General features: G+C 38.3%; 1 protein-coding gene across 10 annotated transcripts in view; it reads right to left on the bottom strand.

Annotated features, from left to right (window-relative positions):
* FBXO38 (F-box protein 38) overlaps positions 1 to 19,235 on the bottom strand; it is an 80,763-nt gene that overhangs the window by 44,072 nt on the left and 17,456 nt on the right. For 4 of the 10 annotated variants that reach the window (XM_034960749.3, XM_034960750.3, XM_008954471.4 and 1 more), the window contains exons 1-3: positions 15,373 to 15,510; positions 4,505 to 4,695; positions 272 to 405 (exon numbers count right to left, since the gene is read on the bottom strand). In XM_034960749.3, the coding sequence (XP_034816640.1) occupies positions 272 to 405; positions 4,505 to 4,632 (262 nt within the window). In that variant the 5' untranslated portion in view covers positions 4,633 to 4,695; positions 15,373 to 15,510. Of the gene's footprint in view, positions 1 to 271; positions 406 to 4,504; positions 4,696 to 12,958; positions 13,121 to 15,372; positions 15,511 to 19,235 lie in introns of those variants that run through there. The other 6 variants (XM_055112766.2, XM_055112768.2, XM_055112770.2 and 3 more) reach the window with 3 other exon arrangements.

Raw genomic sequence — 19,235 nt, 5'->3', positions numbered from 1 at the left:
GGCTCATGTTCTCCAATCACAGATGTGTGGAACAGGCTGATATAGTTACTTAAGGACAGGAAATGAAAAGAGCAGACTATTAAAACAATAAAGCCTCAGGTAAAATGCATTTTACAACCTAAAACCCAACATAAATAATTTAGACAAAATCTTGCCAGCCTACAAGGTGACTTAGATTGCCTTTCTCAAGACAACAAGTAACTTTTTATGAAACCATTGTTACTACTTTCCAGTAGGACACTACTGTACTTCACAGACTAAATCCACTTACCACTTGGCATGTATTCCCACCACCGCCCTGCACAGAGATCTACAACTCTCACAACTCGCAGATATAGGGTCACTGCTTCCTTTAGCTTCCGGGAAAGACATTCCATACACATGATATCCTGCAGAGGGAGGTACCTTTGTGAGAGAAAGAAATTCGTATTTATCAAGTGGGTAAGTGTTACTTCTCACCAATAAGTTATTTTTTTTTCCTTCTTCCAATCTCCTACCACTCAAATGAAATAAGATCTTAAGACAGAGATTTAAAGCTACCACACATACGGTCATATAGCTTTTTACTACAAAGGTAAGTCAGCAAATACTTGAGTATCCAAATAAGGTATTGAGCTCCCTCCACAGGTGATTTGATAAAACCTGCCTTTCTTCTTTTGAGTTTTCATGGACAAAGAAAATCTAAAAACAAACCAGAAAAACAAAGAAAAGAAGAAAAAAAAAAACAGTGCTTTTCAAGATGTGATGAGAAAGGAACCTGAGAAAGATCAGAGAGAATTACTCAATTTGAACATGCACAATATTATTTCGTATATTTTACAGAATCTACTCCTGCAGGGACATTCTGCTCCCTCTCAACTCCACCATCCTGCTCCTGCAAACTCTACTATCTTCTCCATCAACAAATATGTATACTAGTCATATAGTATACAATTTCTTTTCCCACTTTTTTTTTTTTTTTTTACCTTTAAGGTCACATACACTGATAAAAGTATTGCGTAAAGTATTAAGACACCTCATGTGAATTACAACTTCCTCTTTTCCATTCTTCTTTATTATCTTTTCCTGAAACTTTCAATTAATCCTGATTTTTGTTCTGTTATATATTCTGAAAGGTCTATTATTCTCTTAAGACCCCTCCACACACGCCTAGATTAGTTAAATGTTTTGAAAAGTTAAAGCTACCTTTACATACTGAACCTGTATTGCGTCACACTCTACTCATTGTTTCACAACAACCTTAAGAGGTAACTAGCTGGTTCCTGTTAGCCATACAACTCTCTCCCAGTCCTTTATCTCCCCCTCTCTGACCTGCTGTGTTCTCTACCCCTCTCTGGCTAACTGTTAACTTTAGCCAATGAGAGGCACCAGCTGGAGGGCTCCAGGTGGCAACGCTGCCTTTCTACTGCTGCTAATCCCCTAGACGAATTCTTCATCATCCCTTACTTGTTCCCTAAACTCCATCTACACCTCTGTAAATAGTCCCTTCATTAAATTATCTTCAAATTCCAGGTAAGTGTATTTTCTATTATCTGCTGGCACTTCACTGACATAGTATACACTATTATTACTCCATTTTATAAGTGCTGAAATTAGCTCAGAAGAATTAAACCTGCAAAATGTCACATGGCTAGGTAAGAGGGAGAAAGGGTCAGGAATGGCAAACACAGTTTTGTCTGACACTAACTCTTAACAACACTGCTAATTCTAAAAGAAAAGTCCACATATACCTGTTGAATATTTAGCAGATCCATTTATTTTTTCTACTTCTCGTCCCTCTTCTTACCCCTTTAAAATGATTTAAATAAAATATTATATAAAATAAATCATCACTGCTAGCCATAACTTAATTTAGTCTCTATGACTTAGATTATAAGCAGAATTTTTCAGAAACATGACAACACATTTTATAAACAATGAAAAACATTAAATTTGCTTTCTAAATAAATTTTGCCACTGTAATATTTTTCTCCTAAATATTGTTATCCAACGTATTTGCCTAGGTTAAAATTCTACTCCCTTTAAATACAAACAGACCAATAATCACAAAATCAAGATTATTTTACATCATATTTTCCCTAAGAAGTAGCATATTTTTTCTTCATAGTTATATAGTCAAAGGACTAGAGTTCAGAAGACAGATCAAATATAACACTTTAGAAAAGAGAGCATAGCAGGGACAGCAAAGATTAGGTTTCTTTTAAGGAAGGCCATAGTTTTTCTTGTTTTATGAAGACATGCTATGTAGTTACTACACCACCACAATGAATTCTCAAATCAAAATTTTACAAGACTAAAAAATGAAACAAAATTGTTTGTTTTTAGAATAAACACATTAAGTTCAAGAACTAAGTTCATGGTTCTTTCTACGTGCTGTCAAATGCTGTTTTCTCCACTGTAACTACCATTATATATTGACTTGATTCTACCCCTTCCATTTGAATATTCTGTTTGAACTGCACAATGTTATCTGATCTATTTTCAATTTAGATTATGGTCCAATGGCTAGGTGTGGTGGTGTATGCATGTAATTCCAGCACTTTGGGAGGCCAAAATGGGAGGATTGCTTGAGGCCAGAAGTTAAGACCAATCTAGCCAACAAATCAAGATCCTGCCTCTACCAAAAAATAAAAAAATTAGCCAAGCGCAATGGTGTGCGCCCCTAAGGCAAAAGGATTGCTTAAGCCCAGGAGTTCAAGGTTGCAGTGAGCCATGATCATACCCTGCACTCCAGCCAGAGTGAGACTCTGTCTCAAAAATATATACATATTATATATGGTCCAATTTTTTCACAATATATCCTAGCATTATCCAACTTTATCCCTAGATGCAATTTTACCTATGCTTTCTTCAAGAATTTTGAAGGATTTGTTTAATTCACTGATCCATTTTGAATTTAGCTGTAAGACATGAGATAAAAATGTGCTTTTATTTTTTTCTCCAAATGGTTTGTAGGTTGAGACATCATTGCTGAATAGTCCACCCAACTTTTCCTCACTGATGTGAATACAACCTTGTCATAAACTAGATCTCCACATGTATTTGAATGGAGCCTATGTTTGTCTCCTTTACCCAACTGTCCAGCTTTCTTTTCCAAAACATTTTAGAATGTAATTGAACATCTGGTAGTTGCAAGACCCTTTTTCTGAAAATTTTTGGCTATTCTGACAGACTTTTTTTCTGCCAGATGAACGTTAATATCATTTTGTTCTGTAAAAAAAAAAAAATCTATCATTTTAATTTGGTCTTCTAATCCCAGACAGAACTGAACTAGCAAAAACTACAATGTGTCACAGAATAATGAACTGCAGGAAATAATGACATACACATTTATATTAGGAAAAAAAATACAGTGCCTAGGATCTCCTAAAATAACTGTTATTGCTATTTTAAAACTTCATAATCTGCAAATATTCATTTGTAGAAATTCAAAACATTCCTAAGAACTTCATATATGGAAATTTTTCATAGGTAAACAACCTAAAATAATGGAAAATCCAGATGCTTAGAGCAGTTTATTGCAACCATAATTGCAGAAAACAGAAAAACTGAAAACTATCTAGATGTCAGACAAGGGAAATGATAAGTACCATGTTATTTATACATTCCATAGAATAGTAAGCAGTAAAAAAAAAATTATGAAGACCATATAGCAATATGAAAAAAAGCAGACTAACCATTAACATTTACCAAGCATTTATGCTTCAGTTTGCTAAGTGTTTAATGCATTATCTCACTGAATCTTAATAATATTGCCATTATGTCTATCATTAGTCTAGAGCTAGCAAATAATGGACCCAGGATTCAAACTCAGGTCTCTAATTTCAGAGACAAAGTATGTTAGAATTTGCTTATTTGAATTATATAAATAAGGACAATAATTGAAAGAAGACAGCAGTGGAAACTAGAATGACAGCTTTCCCTTTAAAAAAAAAACAGTTATTATAATGCAGTTTGGGTAAAAATATAATTTTTTTAGAAGTCTTTTTGTGTTGTGTTCATCATAAAACAACTTTAATGTATGCACTGCATTTAGTTATGATGGGTATTATTTCAGAAAACTTTTTTACAATCATTTACATGTTATGTTTCTCACTGTGGGTTATAGTCAGAAAAAGTCAGAAACACTGCCTTACCTTGTGCAGTGTAAACACACAGTACTGTTATAATGCAGTAACAAAAGTCAACAAATCTAGTAGCCAATAAAAATCCCAAGAAGCCTAGAAATGTTAACAGTCTAGAGAAAGGCTGTCCAACAGAACTATCTGTGACAAAAGAAATATTTTGTCTATACTCTGTTGTCCTATACACCGTGTCCACTAGCCACATATGGCTACTAAGCACTTGAAATGTAGCCAGTGCAACTGACAAACTAAATTTTACATTTTTACTTAATTGAAATGTAAATGCTGCATGTAGCTGGTAGCTACCACATTAGACAGCACTGCCTCAGGGTTTGCTCTTATCCATTCCAGGTAGGTAAGCCAACCAAACACAATCTTACCTAAAAATATGGCAAAGTACTTCATGTGAAAGTTGATTCATATAGTCCTTTGTTTCATCTGCTGTCATTTCTTCTGGAATTTCATTATTCATGATACATGTTTTCACACTTTTCTTTCGTGGCCCCATTGTTGTGCAGTCTCCAGTATCAACGAGAAAATCTTCCCTTTTGTTTACTTGAGTTCAAAGTACCTGAAAAGCAAACAGAGAACGAAGTAGACTAAAAAAACACACCCCCTACTAAAACCCAGGTTAAACAATGTTTATTTTCAAACACACACAAGCAGAGGTATCATAATGGTACACATCACATTCAAATTAATAAAAATACTAATTTGTTCTGTGCAAAAAGCACAGAACATCTTTTTCTCAAGATGAGTGGATAATCAACTTCTGAAGATAATATAAATATGCATTACTTAGAAAGAGCAAAAATCCAGGAATCATGAGTATTGTGCTTTAATTTGTACTGTTGCTTCTTAGCTTATTCACTCAATTTCTCCAAGTATCAATTTCTTCATATGTAACGTGTGATCATTAAATGAGGAATCAAAACCTCTTCCAGCTCCAGGAGCTTGTGGTTCTTTCTAGGACTGACCCTAACATAGTAGAAAGGAGAAGAGATTCTTGGGTTCTAATCTTGATTCTGCCCCAAATTATTTCTATAAACTTGCATCAATCTTTAAAATTCTTCATTCTCTCACCTATAAAGTCAGAGATTAGATCAGTCACGGACCCCTTTGTGAATCTGATAAAAACTAGAGAACTCCTAAAAAATAAACACAAGCTTATATACAACTTCAGAGAAAGAATGAAACATCCCTTCTCCCTCTCTTGTGAATATTGACATGGTATTTCACTTTTGCATCACATGCACATTTTGTTTTTAAAATAAGCTTTAGAGAAGGATGAAAAGAGAAAGAGAGAAAAGAGGGGAGAGAGGAGGAATGGAGAGGGAAAGCAGGAGAAAATGGGTTGCATGAGCACCCAGATGGTTTTCTGTTCTATTGATCAGCACGTGGAGTTAACACCTTGATTGTCAAATTGTCTAGGAATATTTTAATAATGTTGGTACAGATATAGGGAAATTTATAGGAAATACTGGTCTCTTTTATATTAATGGCTTTGTAGATGGAGGAGGCACAGCATGACAGCTGAAAAGAGGTGTATTCACATTCATTTAAATATGCCTTGGCACATTTATTTTGAATACCACTTATGTACTCTGGGCCCATTGTAAACAGACGGCCCAGAGTTAAGTGGAGATACACAATTAAATAACCACGCAAATGAGCTCAGAATTGCACACGGAGATAACTGCTGCAAAGACAGTAAACACAGTTGTGAAGCCTCATATAACAAAGGGGCCTGAGTCACTAATGGTTCTCCTAAGGGAAAGACAATTGAGCCCATAACTGAAGGGAGAGCAGGAATTAACACTGCAAAAAGCAGGAAAGAACTCACTAGGAGAAAGGCACCTGGTGGGCAGAGGGTACTTTAAGTATATGCAGTTCCTGAGGTTTTTTTTGCCTCAGCAGTAAATGGACATTCTACTAGGCTAAGTAAATCTTCATCATTTCTTCTGCCTGTGTGTGTGTGTTCTGGTCTCTTCTTCCCTCACTGAAAGGTTATGTGCTATTTACTTCTTGAGGCTGTCAGCATGCTTGCCTCTCATACCCCAAACACACACACACACACACACACACACACACACACACACACACACACACACCCTCTTCTGTTGTTTCTAACCAGTACGGCCTGAGAAACCAGAGAAATCAATGTGTGTGGACTGGTATATGGGCTATGCTACCCTGAATTTGTGACATGTGTCTTAACTTCTCAGAAGCTTACTCCTATGTTGTCTATCACATTTTGGCTAACAGGCCTCCGGAAAAATAAAGTTCATACTCAGAACTGCCCAAGCTAAAAGAAAAGCTATAAATAAACTCACCTGCTTCTGATTAATCACTGCCCACCTTTTCTTGTTTACTGCCCTGCCTCCTCCAAATGAATCTTTCCATCTTATGATAGCTCCTGAAACCTCTAAGGTTACATTGAACAGGTAGTCAACAAATCCAATAGCCTCTTTCCAGTGCTTCCCCATCTGACCCATTTGTATTATGGGACACCGCTGACCACTCCTTTGAAACCCTCTCATCCTTTGGCTCCGAAAGTGATATTCTCGATTCTTGTCGTTCCTCTATGACCACTGCTCAGTCTCCTTTGCTAATTTATCCTCGAGCCCTCTTCTCCCTGGGCAATTGTACTCATTCCCAAGGATTTAGCTATTACAAATATATATATACACACACACACACACACACACACACACACACACACACAAAGAAAAGCAAAAAAAGAAAAAATTTCCAACTCTACTTCTTACCTCTCCTGAGCTCTGAACTTTATTTCCTCTGCCTATCAGAAATTTTCACCTCAATAACTTGAACATCCTTCAAAAACACTATGTCCAAAATGAACTCCTTCATATCATGAACCCTCCCCCTCCCCAAAACAAAGATACACAGATATATACAAATAAACACACCTATTTCCCTAATGTGTTTTACTAAATTCCTGAATTGCAAACCTTGAAATCATCCTAAATATATTCTGATTTCTCGTTTCCCACAGACAATTGATGGGCTATTTTTATCAATTTTATCTCAATACAGTTCTTACATCCATTCCCATTACCTTTTGGGACTCCATTAACATTCACGTGCACTACGGAAATGGCTTCCTAAATGATACCCATCACTGTATCCTCAGGGTCGAGGAAAAGCTTAGCAGACACTATGCCTGCCATAAGTAATTTATTGAATAAATGCTTACCATGCTATACTCTATACTGAAGCCAGTTATCTTTTTAAAACAGTCTCCTGATTTATAGTGTTAAGTGAAAAAAGCAAAACATAGACTACATCTAAAGTATGATTCTAACAACAACATAATTTTTAAAATTAAAGATTACCCCCTAAAACTTTTTTTAAAAAGTATGATAAGAAAGACAAATATACTGTGTCTGCATACAACATTTTATGAAAGATGACAACAAAATATTAACCAGTAACCTTTGAGGAGTGATAACAGAGGTTTAGGAAAGCAGAAAAAAACTTTTACTTTTCACTTCATATTATTCTCCATCATTTGAAATTTTCAGATTGTTTTTAAGAAGTACAATATACATGGCCAAGCAAAACAAAACAATCGGCCTACAAGGAATCCTGGTTCAGAGGATAAAATATTTCCAATCTAATCTCAAAACACTAGATGTTCCAATCTTATCTTCTTCCAATCCTTACCACTTGCTCTCAGTATACTCACTCTAGCAGACCAGTATCTTCTTAGTTCCCCCAATCATTGGTGTTTCATTCCTAATATGCTTTTAACTCTGACTGGAAATGTCCTTCTTTTCCTTACTTTGCCTAGAAAACTGCCTGTAAAAATCTAGCTTAAATGTAAGTCCTCTGTAAAAGCTTCCCCTACTGACTCCTTCATTTGAGCTCCCTGTGGGACTTAACATATGCTTTCACAGCAGTTTGTGTAGTGATTTATTAGTCATGTTTCTGCTAAAAAATCTTGCCTCTAGGTGATAACAAGTCCTTGCTCACAATATATCCTCAAATATCTAATGTATGAATATCCACCAGTCTTTCCATTATTCTATATACATCCAGTAGCTTCAAGGCTGCTGCTAAAAACCATTTCATGCTCTTATGAGACGTTTGCTACCACAGCATTCAATGATCTCAGCAACAAACTTATAACCCAGACAATAATGCAATCAGATTTTACTGCAGTGACACACCTAACAGCTACTCTGTATCATGTAAAAGCCTCAACAGGACGATTAACCAGCAAAGACTAATCCACCCACAAATTACCTAGATGCTCAGACCAATCCACCAGCTGTTATACTTTAGCACATGTTCAGCTTTAAGAATCTTGACAATCCTTCATCGAGATGATGCTCTTGATTCTTTATTCCTTTAATAAAAAGCTTTTTTTAAATCCCTTCTTCCTCCTTTTTCTTCCTCAAATTCACACCACCTAATAACATCTTCCTCTGATTCCACCTTTGATTATTCCTTAGGATTCTGCAATGCAGTGCTTTTGTGTGAATTAGATTTAGTAGCCCTAGTGCACAAACTATACGTAAATTTTTAGACTAAATACCCTGCACCTTAAATATCATTGAGTTTATAAAACTCCACTTATTGAGAGTTAACAAATATTTACTCACAGAAATGATGTTATACAATATTATACTGAGGTTAGAGCTCCAGGAAGCTGACAAAAACCTTCTTAACCTACAATATCCTTTAACACTAACTAGCAAAAAGCCTAAATTTTAAATTAGCAGGACTGACAAAATTTTAGGTAAAACTATTCCTGTTTCTTACATCACGGCTAGAATTGAAGACTTGGGTCTTTTAGTTCTTACTAGGCAGGTGAATAGTGAGGCCCCTACCCTAAGCCTATCGTGGGGAAGGAACTTGTGGAGATAAACACTAGGGTAAAAGAAAAGATCTCTATCTTATATATAGGAGGTTGACAGGACTTATAGCCCGGAGAAATCTAGCAGCCTTCTCAAGTCCAAGTAGATGTCTCTGAAAATGTTCAGGAGATAAAAAGCTTCCTCGGTCAAAAAATATTTTATTTTCCCCCACCCTTACTCAGTCTTGATAAAGGACAACAAAGTTGCTTCAGCTAAAGTTGGCTTCATCTTCATTTAAGTGAAATACCCAGCTGGGCTATGCTGAGTATTTCATCTCAGGTACTGATGAATAGGGACCTGGTTTCCCTATATGAGAAAGAAAACTTGAAATTCACACACCACAAGTCCCAAGTAAGTGGTGATGGTACCTTTTTTTTTTTTTCTTTAAGACAGAGTCTCGCTGTGTTGCCCAGGCTGGAGTGCAATGGAGCGATCTTGGCTCACTGTAACTTCTGCCTCCTGGGTTGAAGAAATTCTCCCACCTCAGCCTCCCGAGTAACTGGGACTACAGGCGTACGCCACCACACCCAGCTAATTTTTGTATTTTTAGTAGAGACAGCATTTCACCATGTTGGCCAGACTGCTATCGAACTCCTGACCTCAAGTGACCCACCCGTCTCAGCCTCCCAAAATGCTGGGATTACAGGCGTGAGCCACCACGCCCGGCCGGTATCCCTTTTTAATGTGCACCCTTTCTCTTATTTGCTTTTCTTTTTAGTTGGAAGAGGAACCAAAGAAAGTGAGGAGAAAATTGCCATCACTAGCCTTGTGTTTTTTTCTCACTCCTACCTCCAAAATACCACTTGCCACTAAACACCCTGCCTTCAACTCACTTGAGAAACTCAATAATGCAGAGAACGTACAAAGCAGTAGCAGGTTAAAAAAGAAAGAGTAAAGGAGGGGAAAGTCCAGTTATCGGCATTAGAGAAAGATGAGTTGGAGGAAGTCTTGCTGAGAAGTCATGGAGCATGAGGGACAGGTGAATACAGGTATACCTTAATTGTGATTCACTTTACTGTGCTTCAAAGATAATGTGTCTTTCACAAATTGAAGGTCTGTGGCAACACTGCGTCAAGCAAGTTTATTGGTGCCCTTTTTCCAGCAGCACATGCTCACTTCATGTCTGTGTGTCACATTTTGGTAATTCTCACAATATTTCATATCCTTTCATTATTATTATATGTGTTACGGTGATCTATGATCAGTGATTTTTGATGTTACTACTTTGTTTTGGAGGTACCATAAACCATGCTGTATAAGATGGCAAACTTGATTGATAAATATGGTGTCGTTCTAACTGTTCCACTGGCTAGCTGTTCTTCCTATCTCTGTCCCTCTCCTTAGGCCTCCCTATTTCCTGAGACACAACGATATTTAAATTAGACCAATTAAGAACTCTACAACGGCCTCTAAGTGTTCAAGTGAAAGGAAGAGTTGAGCATCTCTCACTTTAAATCAAAACCAAGAAATGACTAACCTTAGTGAGGAAGTCATGTTGAAAGCCAAGACAGGCCAAAAGCTAGGCTTCTTGTGCCAAACATTAGCTAAGTTGTGAACACAAATAAAAAGTTCTTGAGAAAATTGTTACTCCAGTGAATAAACAAATGATAAGAAAGCAAGACAGCCTATTGCTGATATACACAAAGTCTGAGTTTTATGGACAGAAGTTCAAACCAGCCACATTCCCTAAGCCAAAGCCTAATCCAGAGCAAGGCCCTAAGTCTCTGCAATTCTATGAAGGCCGAGAGAGGTGAGGAAGTTTTAGAAGAAAAGTTGAAAGCTAGCAGAGGGTGGTTCATGAGTTTATGGAAAGACGTTGTCTCCATAGCGGAAAAGCACAAGGTGAAGCAGCAAATGTTGATGGAGAAGCTGCAACAAGTTATCCAAAAGATCTAACTTAGATAACGGCTGAAAGTAGCTACACTACACAACAGATTTTCAGTACGTACAGCCTTCCATTGGAATAATATTCCATATCAGATTTTCACTGCTAGGGAGAAGTAAATGCCTAGCTTCAAAGGGCAGGCTGATTATCTTGTTAGAGAATGCAGCTGGTGACATGAAGTTGCAGCCAATGCTCACTAACCATTCTGAAAATCCTAGGGCCCTTCAGAATGATGCTAAATCTACTCTGCCTGTGCTCTATAAAAGGAACAACAAAGCCTGAAAGACAGCACATCTGTTTACAGCATAGTATACTAAATAAGACTTCTACTAAGATCTACTGCTCAGAAAAGTTTCCTTTCAAAATATTACTGTTCATTGACAATGGACCTAGTCATTCAAGAGGTCCATTAGATATACAAGGAGATTAATATTGTTTCCACGCCTGCTAACACAATATCCATTCTGCAGCTAATAGATCAACTAGATCAAGAACTTTCAACTTTCAAGTCATATTATTTAAGAAACAAATTTCCTGGCTGGACCTGGTGGCTCACACCTGTAATCCCAGCACTTTGGGAGGCCGAGGCAGGCGGATCACAAGGTCAGGAGCGCAAGACCAGTCTGGCCAACATAGTGGAACCCCATCTCTACTGAAAATACAAAAATTAGCTGGGTGTGGTGGCATGTGCCTGTAATCCCAGCCACCTGGGAGGCTGAGGCAGGAGAATTGCTTGAACCAGGGTGTCAGAGGTTGCAGTGAGCCAAGATCGTACGACTGCACTCGAGCCTGGTAACAGAGCTAGACTCCGTCTCAAAAAAAAAAAAAATTAATAAATTCCCTAAGGCTATAGCTGCCATGGACTGTGATTCCTCTGATGGATATGGGCAAACTAAATTCAAAACCTTCTGGAAAGGATACACATTCTAGAAGCTGTTAAGAACGTCTGTGATTCATGGGAGGAGGTCAAAATATCAACATTAACAAGCGTTTGGAATCCAGTCCTCATGGATGACTCTGAGGGATTCAAGACTTCTGTGGTTACAGGAGGAGCAGGATTGAAATAATAAACAACAAAAGACTTCAGTGGAGGAAGTCGCTGCAGATGTGAAGGAAATAGCAAGAGAACTACAATCGGATGTAGAGCCTGAAGATGTGACTGAATTGCTGCAATCTCATGATAAAACTTGAACAGATGAGAAGTTGCTTCTTATAGATGAACAAAGAAAGTGGTTTGTTGAGATGAAATCTACTTCTGGTGAAGATGCTGTGAACATTATTGAAATGACAACAAAGGATTTAGAATACTACATAAACTCAGTTGATACGGCAGCACCAGGGTTTGAGAGAACTGAATCTAATTTTGAAAGAAGTTCTACTGTGAGTAAAATGCTATCATACATCGCATGTTACAACAAAATATTTCCTAAAAGGAAGAGCCAATCAACGAGGTAAACTTCACTGCTGTCCTAAGAAACTGCCAAGCCACCCCAATGTTCAGCAACCACCACCCTGATCAGTCAGCAGCCATCAAGACAGAGACAAGATCTTCCATTAACAAAAATATTGACTCGCTGAAGGCTCAGATTAATTGTTAGCATTTTTTTTAAATTAAGTACTTTAAAATTATGGCGTATACATTACTTTAGATATAATGCTGTTGCACACTTAATAGATTATACTACATTGTAAAATATAACTTCTATATACACAGGGAAACCAAAAACTTTGTGACTTGCTTTATTGCAGTAGTCTGGAACCAAACCTGCAGTATCTCTGAGCTATGCCTGAATAAATAAGGAGGAGAGTGTTATATATAAAGACTATACTTTGTGGTACCAGGTGTTACCTATAGGCTTAGCAACTTCTAGACCCTAAGACTCTGAACCTTAAGGAAATGTCAGAAATGACAGAATTACAGAATCCCAGAATGTTAAAAGTTGAAGAGGACCAGAGAGACTACCTAATCACACAGTTCTCAATTTTTTGTGGGTCACAAACCCATCTGAGAATACAATGAAAGTGGCACATCCGTTTTCCAGACTCATGCAAGCAGAAATACATACACGATTTCAGGGGGTTCATATTCACAGACATCGAAGCTCATCTAGTGATCCCAAATTTTTAAGATGAACAAACAGAACCAGAGAGGATAAGGTGACAAATCACTTGCCCAAGATTAAATAGTGTCAAGGTTCAGGCTGGGATACAGACTTCCCAGGTTACAGTAAACATTCTATCATCAAGTCAGTCCTCTGTCACCGTGGCTGTCTTCCTGCATTCCAGAGCAATGCCCTAGTGCTTGGAGAAAGGCTTCTAGATGCTCTGATAGAACTGCATCTGACCACACCCTACCTTCACCAATTAGGGTTTATGGTCCATTTAATTTAGGCTCCCACGCAGTGGTCTATGGCCACCTTAGGTATATTACAGTCACTCTGTGGCTGCCTGCTTAGCTGACCTTAGCCACAGGAAGCATTACTTTTGTCTTGGTGTTGCAAGCACATTCTTAAACCAGAGTTGTTTCCAAAAAGTGTTCTCCTATCTCGTCAATTCAAATCTCCTTCCCATCCCAAACTCAAATTACTTTTCTTTACCCTCGTGAAAAATACCCCCTCTCACTTGAAACTTCCCTATATTCTCAATTATCCTATCTGGTCAAGGGCTTCCCTGCCCTTCAAGTTTCTCATGCCTTTCTTTAGTTTCTATTGGTTTCAGCTTGCTCATATCAAAGTAATCTTGCATATCACTTAATTTGACCTCACAGACCTTAATTGACATCATAGACTATCTTGTGTATCTACTGACCAGGACAGCCTCTCTTGTCTAAAGAAATACCACACCACATAAACCAAACTGCTCAGATAAAAACCACACACAAACAAAACAAAACAAAAACCCCCCCAACAGGATGATGGTGCTGAAAAAGGCCTAGGAATCATCCAGCTCAACCCTTCGTTTTACAGATAAGGAAAGTGAGGCCTAGAGATGTTAGATGGCTTGTCCAAAGTCACAGAGGCAGGATGTACTAGTGTGAAGCAGGGATCCAGTTCTTCAACTCCTTTTTAATTTTATTTCACTACACCACCTAATTTCATTTTAGTATACCACCAATTTTACTTCACTATATCACCCTATCTTACTGGAATCTAGTTGTCCCTTTTTCTCCTCTGCTATGCATTAGTATCTGTTTGACTAAATATAAAGTGTGTACCTCTGGGCACACAGCCATTTAAACAAAGAGGCACACAAAATTCTACATTCTTTACCCAAGGAGGACATCAGAATTACAGCATCACACATTTTAAAGCGGGGAAAGAAGGCTTACAGATAATCTAAAATGTTAATTCTCAAAATGAAAGTTAAAAATTACAAGCGGATTTTTTTCAGTCTATGGCTATGTAATACATATCCTCCAGACTGGACCTCCTCCCTCCCTGGGAAAATCATGGCTTTATAGGACTATTATTTTATCCTTCACTTGTGCTGGGGGAATGGGAAAGGGGATTAAAAACCAGTGACCTAATCCAACGTCTTCCTTTAGCAGATAAAAAAAATCTCAAATTCAGAGAGAGGAAGGGATTTGGCCAAAGTAAACCATCAAGTTAATAGCAACTTTGGAACAAAAATCAAGGTCTCCTGTTTTTCACTTTGTAGTGATTTACACTGCTGGTTTAGGTGTATAAAACAAAGTTTTCTGGACAGAGCTTCTCATTGCACAGGAACCTTCCTAAGTGCCCAGTTGCCCTTGGCCAGCTTGGTGTCCGCAAAGAAACACGGTAGACATCTCTTAGTCAAATTCTGGGTGTGCAGAGTGCAGGGAGAACATGCTTTTCAGGTCTGTAAAGACTCCATGAAAAGGGAGTTAAGAATCTGATTTCCACAGCTAGGGCACGGACATCAAAGGCATCCAACACAGATAAGCAAACTGCAGCACAGAAAAGCTAATGGACCTAGACAAGGTCACACAGTGTGTAGGTGGAAGGGGTGAAACTAGAATTCAGGGCTCCTGATACTCAGGCGTGGCAGCCAAAGATGTGTTCACTGCTTCCTGCTCAGGGACATCTCCTCACTACGCTGAACACAGACCTCCTTCACTTTACTGGCCGAAACACCGACTTAACATTAAAATCATGAAATTCGTGACGCCCGGGGTGGGAGACAGTCACAGAAGCTGTCCAGTCCAACACCCTCACCCATTTCATTGAGGAAACTGGGGCCCAGAGAGAGTTCTTTATGCTGGATTTTGAGGCCAGGTTCAGACAAGCAGGCAAACCCCGCAAGCACGGCCTAGAAGGCCAGGAACTACAAATTCAACCCCTGATCTCTCAGGGAGCTCTAGGCCCCAAGGGGGCCAGAGGCCGAGCTTAAGCGGTCGGAAGTTCCAGAATCCCCACCCAGCTACCTCAGCCCTGCCGCACGCACTCCGGGCTTTGCCACCCCGCTCCCGGTCCCCAGGCCCACTCAGCCGCCGCCTCACCTACGCCGACCCTCCGCCTGTTATTGTGGTTGAGAGGGAGGGACGCTACAGACACTTCCCCGGCCCCTACCGCTGAGGCACTTCCGCTTCCGCCGCCGCTCGCATATTTCCGGAGCGTCGTCATCCGGGGCTGGAGCCTCAAATCCGTGTCCATATTGTGTGTGTGAAGAAGCATCGAAGCGCGGCAGCCATGTTCAGCGTGGCATTTCGGAAGGCTTGTCAGGGGTGGAGAGGCGGGGCGGGTTGCTGTTCTTTCACGTGACACTGAAGCGCCATGCCGGAAGCACTGGGTGTGATGCGCCGGAACCAGTCTCCACCGTGTGGTTTGGTCTTGATTTCCACTGCTACTCTGGGGTCTTGGATAAGCCTCTGGACCTCGCCTTTGTCATTTGCGAAGTGGATAGGTTCCAATAGAGATTTTCCCAGAATCATTCAACTAAAAATAGAGAACTCTTTTTTTGAGAGGAAGGACGGGGGCGCAGTTAAAGATGTTAATGTTAAGTCATCCCTTCTGTGATTTCGGGACATTATCTTTGCACGTAAGTAATAGTATTTTACGGTCCAAAGGAATTTCACATGAGTGTCATTAAAAACTCTACACGACTCTGACATGTAGGCAAGGATCAACTTAATCACCTTTTCTGTTGTTTAATGGATAAAGAATTGTCTTCAGAGAGTGTAATTGACTTTCACAATGTCTCGCAGATGGACTGAAATTCAGATTTTTACCTTTTACATCCTGTGTTCTTGCCCTAATATACATGTAATTAATATGGGCTAAAATCCCTAGATTTAAATAGATACAAATGCTTCTTAGGAAAGTTAGTGTGCATTAAAGCCATGTGAGACACGATTTGACAAGACGTAGCATTGACTAGTCTATTCTGCTGGAGAAGAAAAAGCTGAAGAAGGCTTGGGAATCCCATTTCTTCTTATTCTTTTCTTGATTCGTAGCAGACCTACTGGTTTTTCCCCTCTTTCCCCAATATGGTTCGGCACCTTAGGTTTCAGCTTGTCTTAGGCAGTCACAGTTTTAGCTATCCCATTCCATATGTCAAACCATATATCTGTGTTTTTATTTGGAGCTCTGGTAGGACAAACAAAACAAAACCTCATCATATTCATGTACTATTCATTGTAATCTCAGCTTTCATGTTACATTCTTCCTGTAATTGAGGACAAAAATGAATTTTTATGCTATTTGCTTCTGTCGGTTTCTTCATATTCAAACTTTAATAAAGGAAACAGACTTTGGCTTTTTCTGTTTCCCAGGTTATTCTGAAGAATAAATAGGAATTACGAAAGTTTCTAGTGCAGGGCATGGCATATTTAGAAGGCATTCAGTAAGATTTATTTCAGCACAATTGGCCTGAATTTTTAATTCAGTGGAGTATGATTTTCATTTTATTAGCATTCCTCCTTTTGTAAAAAGCACTGTAGTGGGACCTGAAATGAATACTCATGAGTAAGAAAGGTTTCCTACCTCAAGTTTAGAAAATTTCCTACCACAAATCATTGTAATAAATGTTAAAGATATTTTCTCACTGCTATGAGTGTTATATATAATAAGATATCAAAACTAGTTTTAACATTTTCAGGTAGAGCATGTTATATGTATCCCTTCATCTCTAGGATTTATTTGTACCTTGATGTTACAGGTTTTCGTTAAAAAGGTCCTGAGTTAGTGTTTCTCCTGTACAGTGGCATCATCATGGGGTCCCAGAGCGCTGCAGGAAAGTTTGCCCTACAGTAAATGACCTTAAACCGCTGTGTTGTTTTAATTTTCAATCCCCACTTTTTAATTAAATTCTAAAATATCTCTTTTCATTCTTCCATGAGTTCTAGTATCAGCCCGTGTTCTTCCTTGAAATTCCTTAGGTACCTAAACAACAGATAATCCCTTTGTTAAAATGATGACTAATACTCAAGAGAAGTTTTGATCAGGGATAGTGGTTGGAGTTTGCTCAGGACCGGTTCATATGGCTATGGAGCCTGTTCAGTGCACAACTGCAGAAGGTGCTATGCATATCAAGGCTATTCTTAACTACCCTTAGACTTGGCGTATATGGCAGAACTCCACTATGAATTCAAATACAGGATTTTTTTGAAGGTAAAAAGGAAAAAAAAAAACTATTGTAGCTGTTTTGACTGAGAAGTTGTGTATTTAGTAGTCAGCAATGCAGGCTTTAGAACCAGAAAGACTTGATTAACTGTGAGTTCCTCTGCTTACTGGCAGAGAGACAATGGGCAATCACTTCAGCTCTAAGGTTCAGGTTTCTTTAAAATATGGTACCTACGTAACAAGTCACTCCAGAATTTAGTGGCTAAAAATTTTATCTGCCCTGATTCTGTAGGGTAACTGGGTTAGACTAGGCAGTCCTAGCTTGCAGTCTCTGGCATTTACAGTCAGATGTCAAACTGGGGCTGTAGTTAATGTCAGCCTCTAATAGATGTTATATTGATGGCAGTTGAGGCTGGCTGATCTCTAGATGCTCAGTTGGAGCTATTTATCTGAGTGCCTACACTTGGGCTTTCCCTCTGATTTGGGTTTCTTATACCGTGGTGTTTGGGTTTTGACAGGGAGCACTTGGAGGTAGAATGGGAAAAAAGGGAGCTGTTCCAAGCAAAACAGGAGGAAGTTACAAAACTTCATATAACCTAGCCTCTGCAGTCCCAGGAGTGACTTCCATCACGTCGTGTTGAGTCAAAAAGCCACTAAGCCAGCCCAGATTCAAGAGAAGAATAAGAGTCCACCTCTTAATTGAAGATGTAGCGAAGACTTTGTGGCCATCTATAATTTACCACACTACCTCACTGTTTTTAATTTTTAGATTTTTGGATGTATGTATATTAGCACAAGCATCAAAAAGTAAGGCTTGTAGTCCCACCAGCCCAGTCTTGCATTTGTGCATGAATAATCTCATACATTATTTTTTAAGAAAAATTGTGGCAAAGTATATATATTTGTCATTTTAACCTCTTTAAGTATACAGTTCAGTGGAATTATGCACATTCACATTATTGTGCAAACACCACCACCGCCAATCATCATAACTTTTCTATCTTCCCAAACTGAAACTCTTTAAACAACAATTCCCTATGCTCTCCTCCCCCCAGTCCCTGGCAACCACCATTCTACTTTTTGACTCTATGATTTTGACCACTCTAGGTACTCATATAAGTGGAATCATAACAATATTTGTCATTTTATGTCTGAATTTTTTCACTTATCATAATATCTTCAGGGTTCATCCATGTTGTAGCATGTATTTAGAATTTAGTTCCTTTTTAAGTCTGAATAATATTCCACTGCATATATATTTCACATTTTGTTTATCAATTCATTCTTTATGTTATTTATTTGTTTATTTTTCATTGTGATTAAAAACACATAACAAAATTTACCATTTTAATTATGTATTTCCATTCATTTTTAGTTTTTAGTTAATGCATAATAATTGTACATATTCATGGGATACAGAGTGATATTTCAATACATGTATACAATCTATAATGATCAAAGCAGGCTAATTAGCATATCCATTCACCGCAAACATTTATCATTTCTTTGTGTTGCAAACATTCAAAATCCTCTCTTTTAGCTTCTTGAAAATATACAATAAACTGTCATTAATTGTATTCACCCTACCATTAACAGATGAATGAATAAAGAAAATGTGGAACATATACACAAAATATGTATACAAAAGGATGAAATCCTGTCATTGGAGGCAATATGGATGAACCTGGAGGACATTATGTTAAGTGAAATAACTCAGGCACAGAAAGATAAACACTGTATGTTTTCACTCATATGTGGGAGCTAAAAAAATTTTTGAGCCCATTTTTAAGTGTACAGTTCA

This window comes from Pan paniscus, chromosome 4 (assembly GCF_029289425.2).
Source record: "Pan paniscus chromosome 4, NHGRI_mPanPan1-v2.0_pri, whole genome shotgun sequence".
NCBI classification, from domain to species: Eukaryota; Metazoa; Chordata; class Mammalia; order Primates; family Hominidae; genus Pan; species Pan paniscus.
The sequence above is the reverse complement of the archived record's forward strand: the minus strand, read 5'-3'. Positions and strand labels throughout refer to the sequence as shown.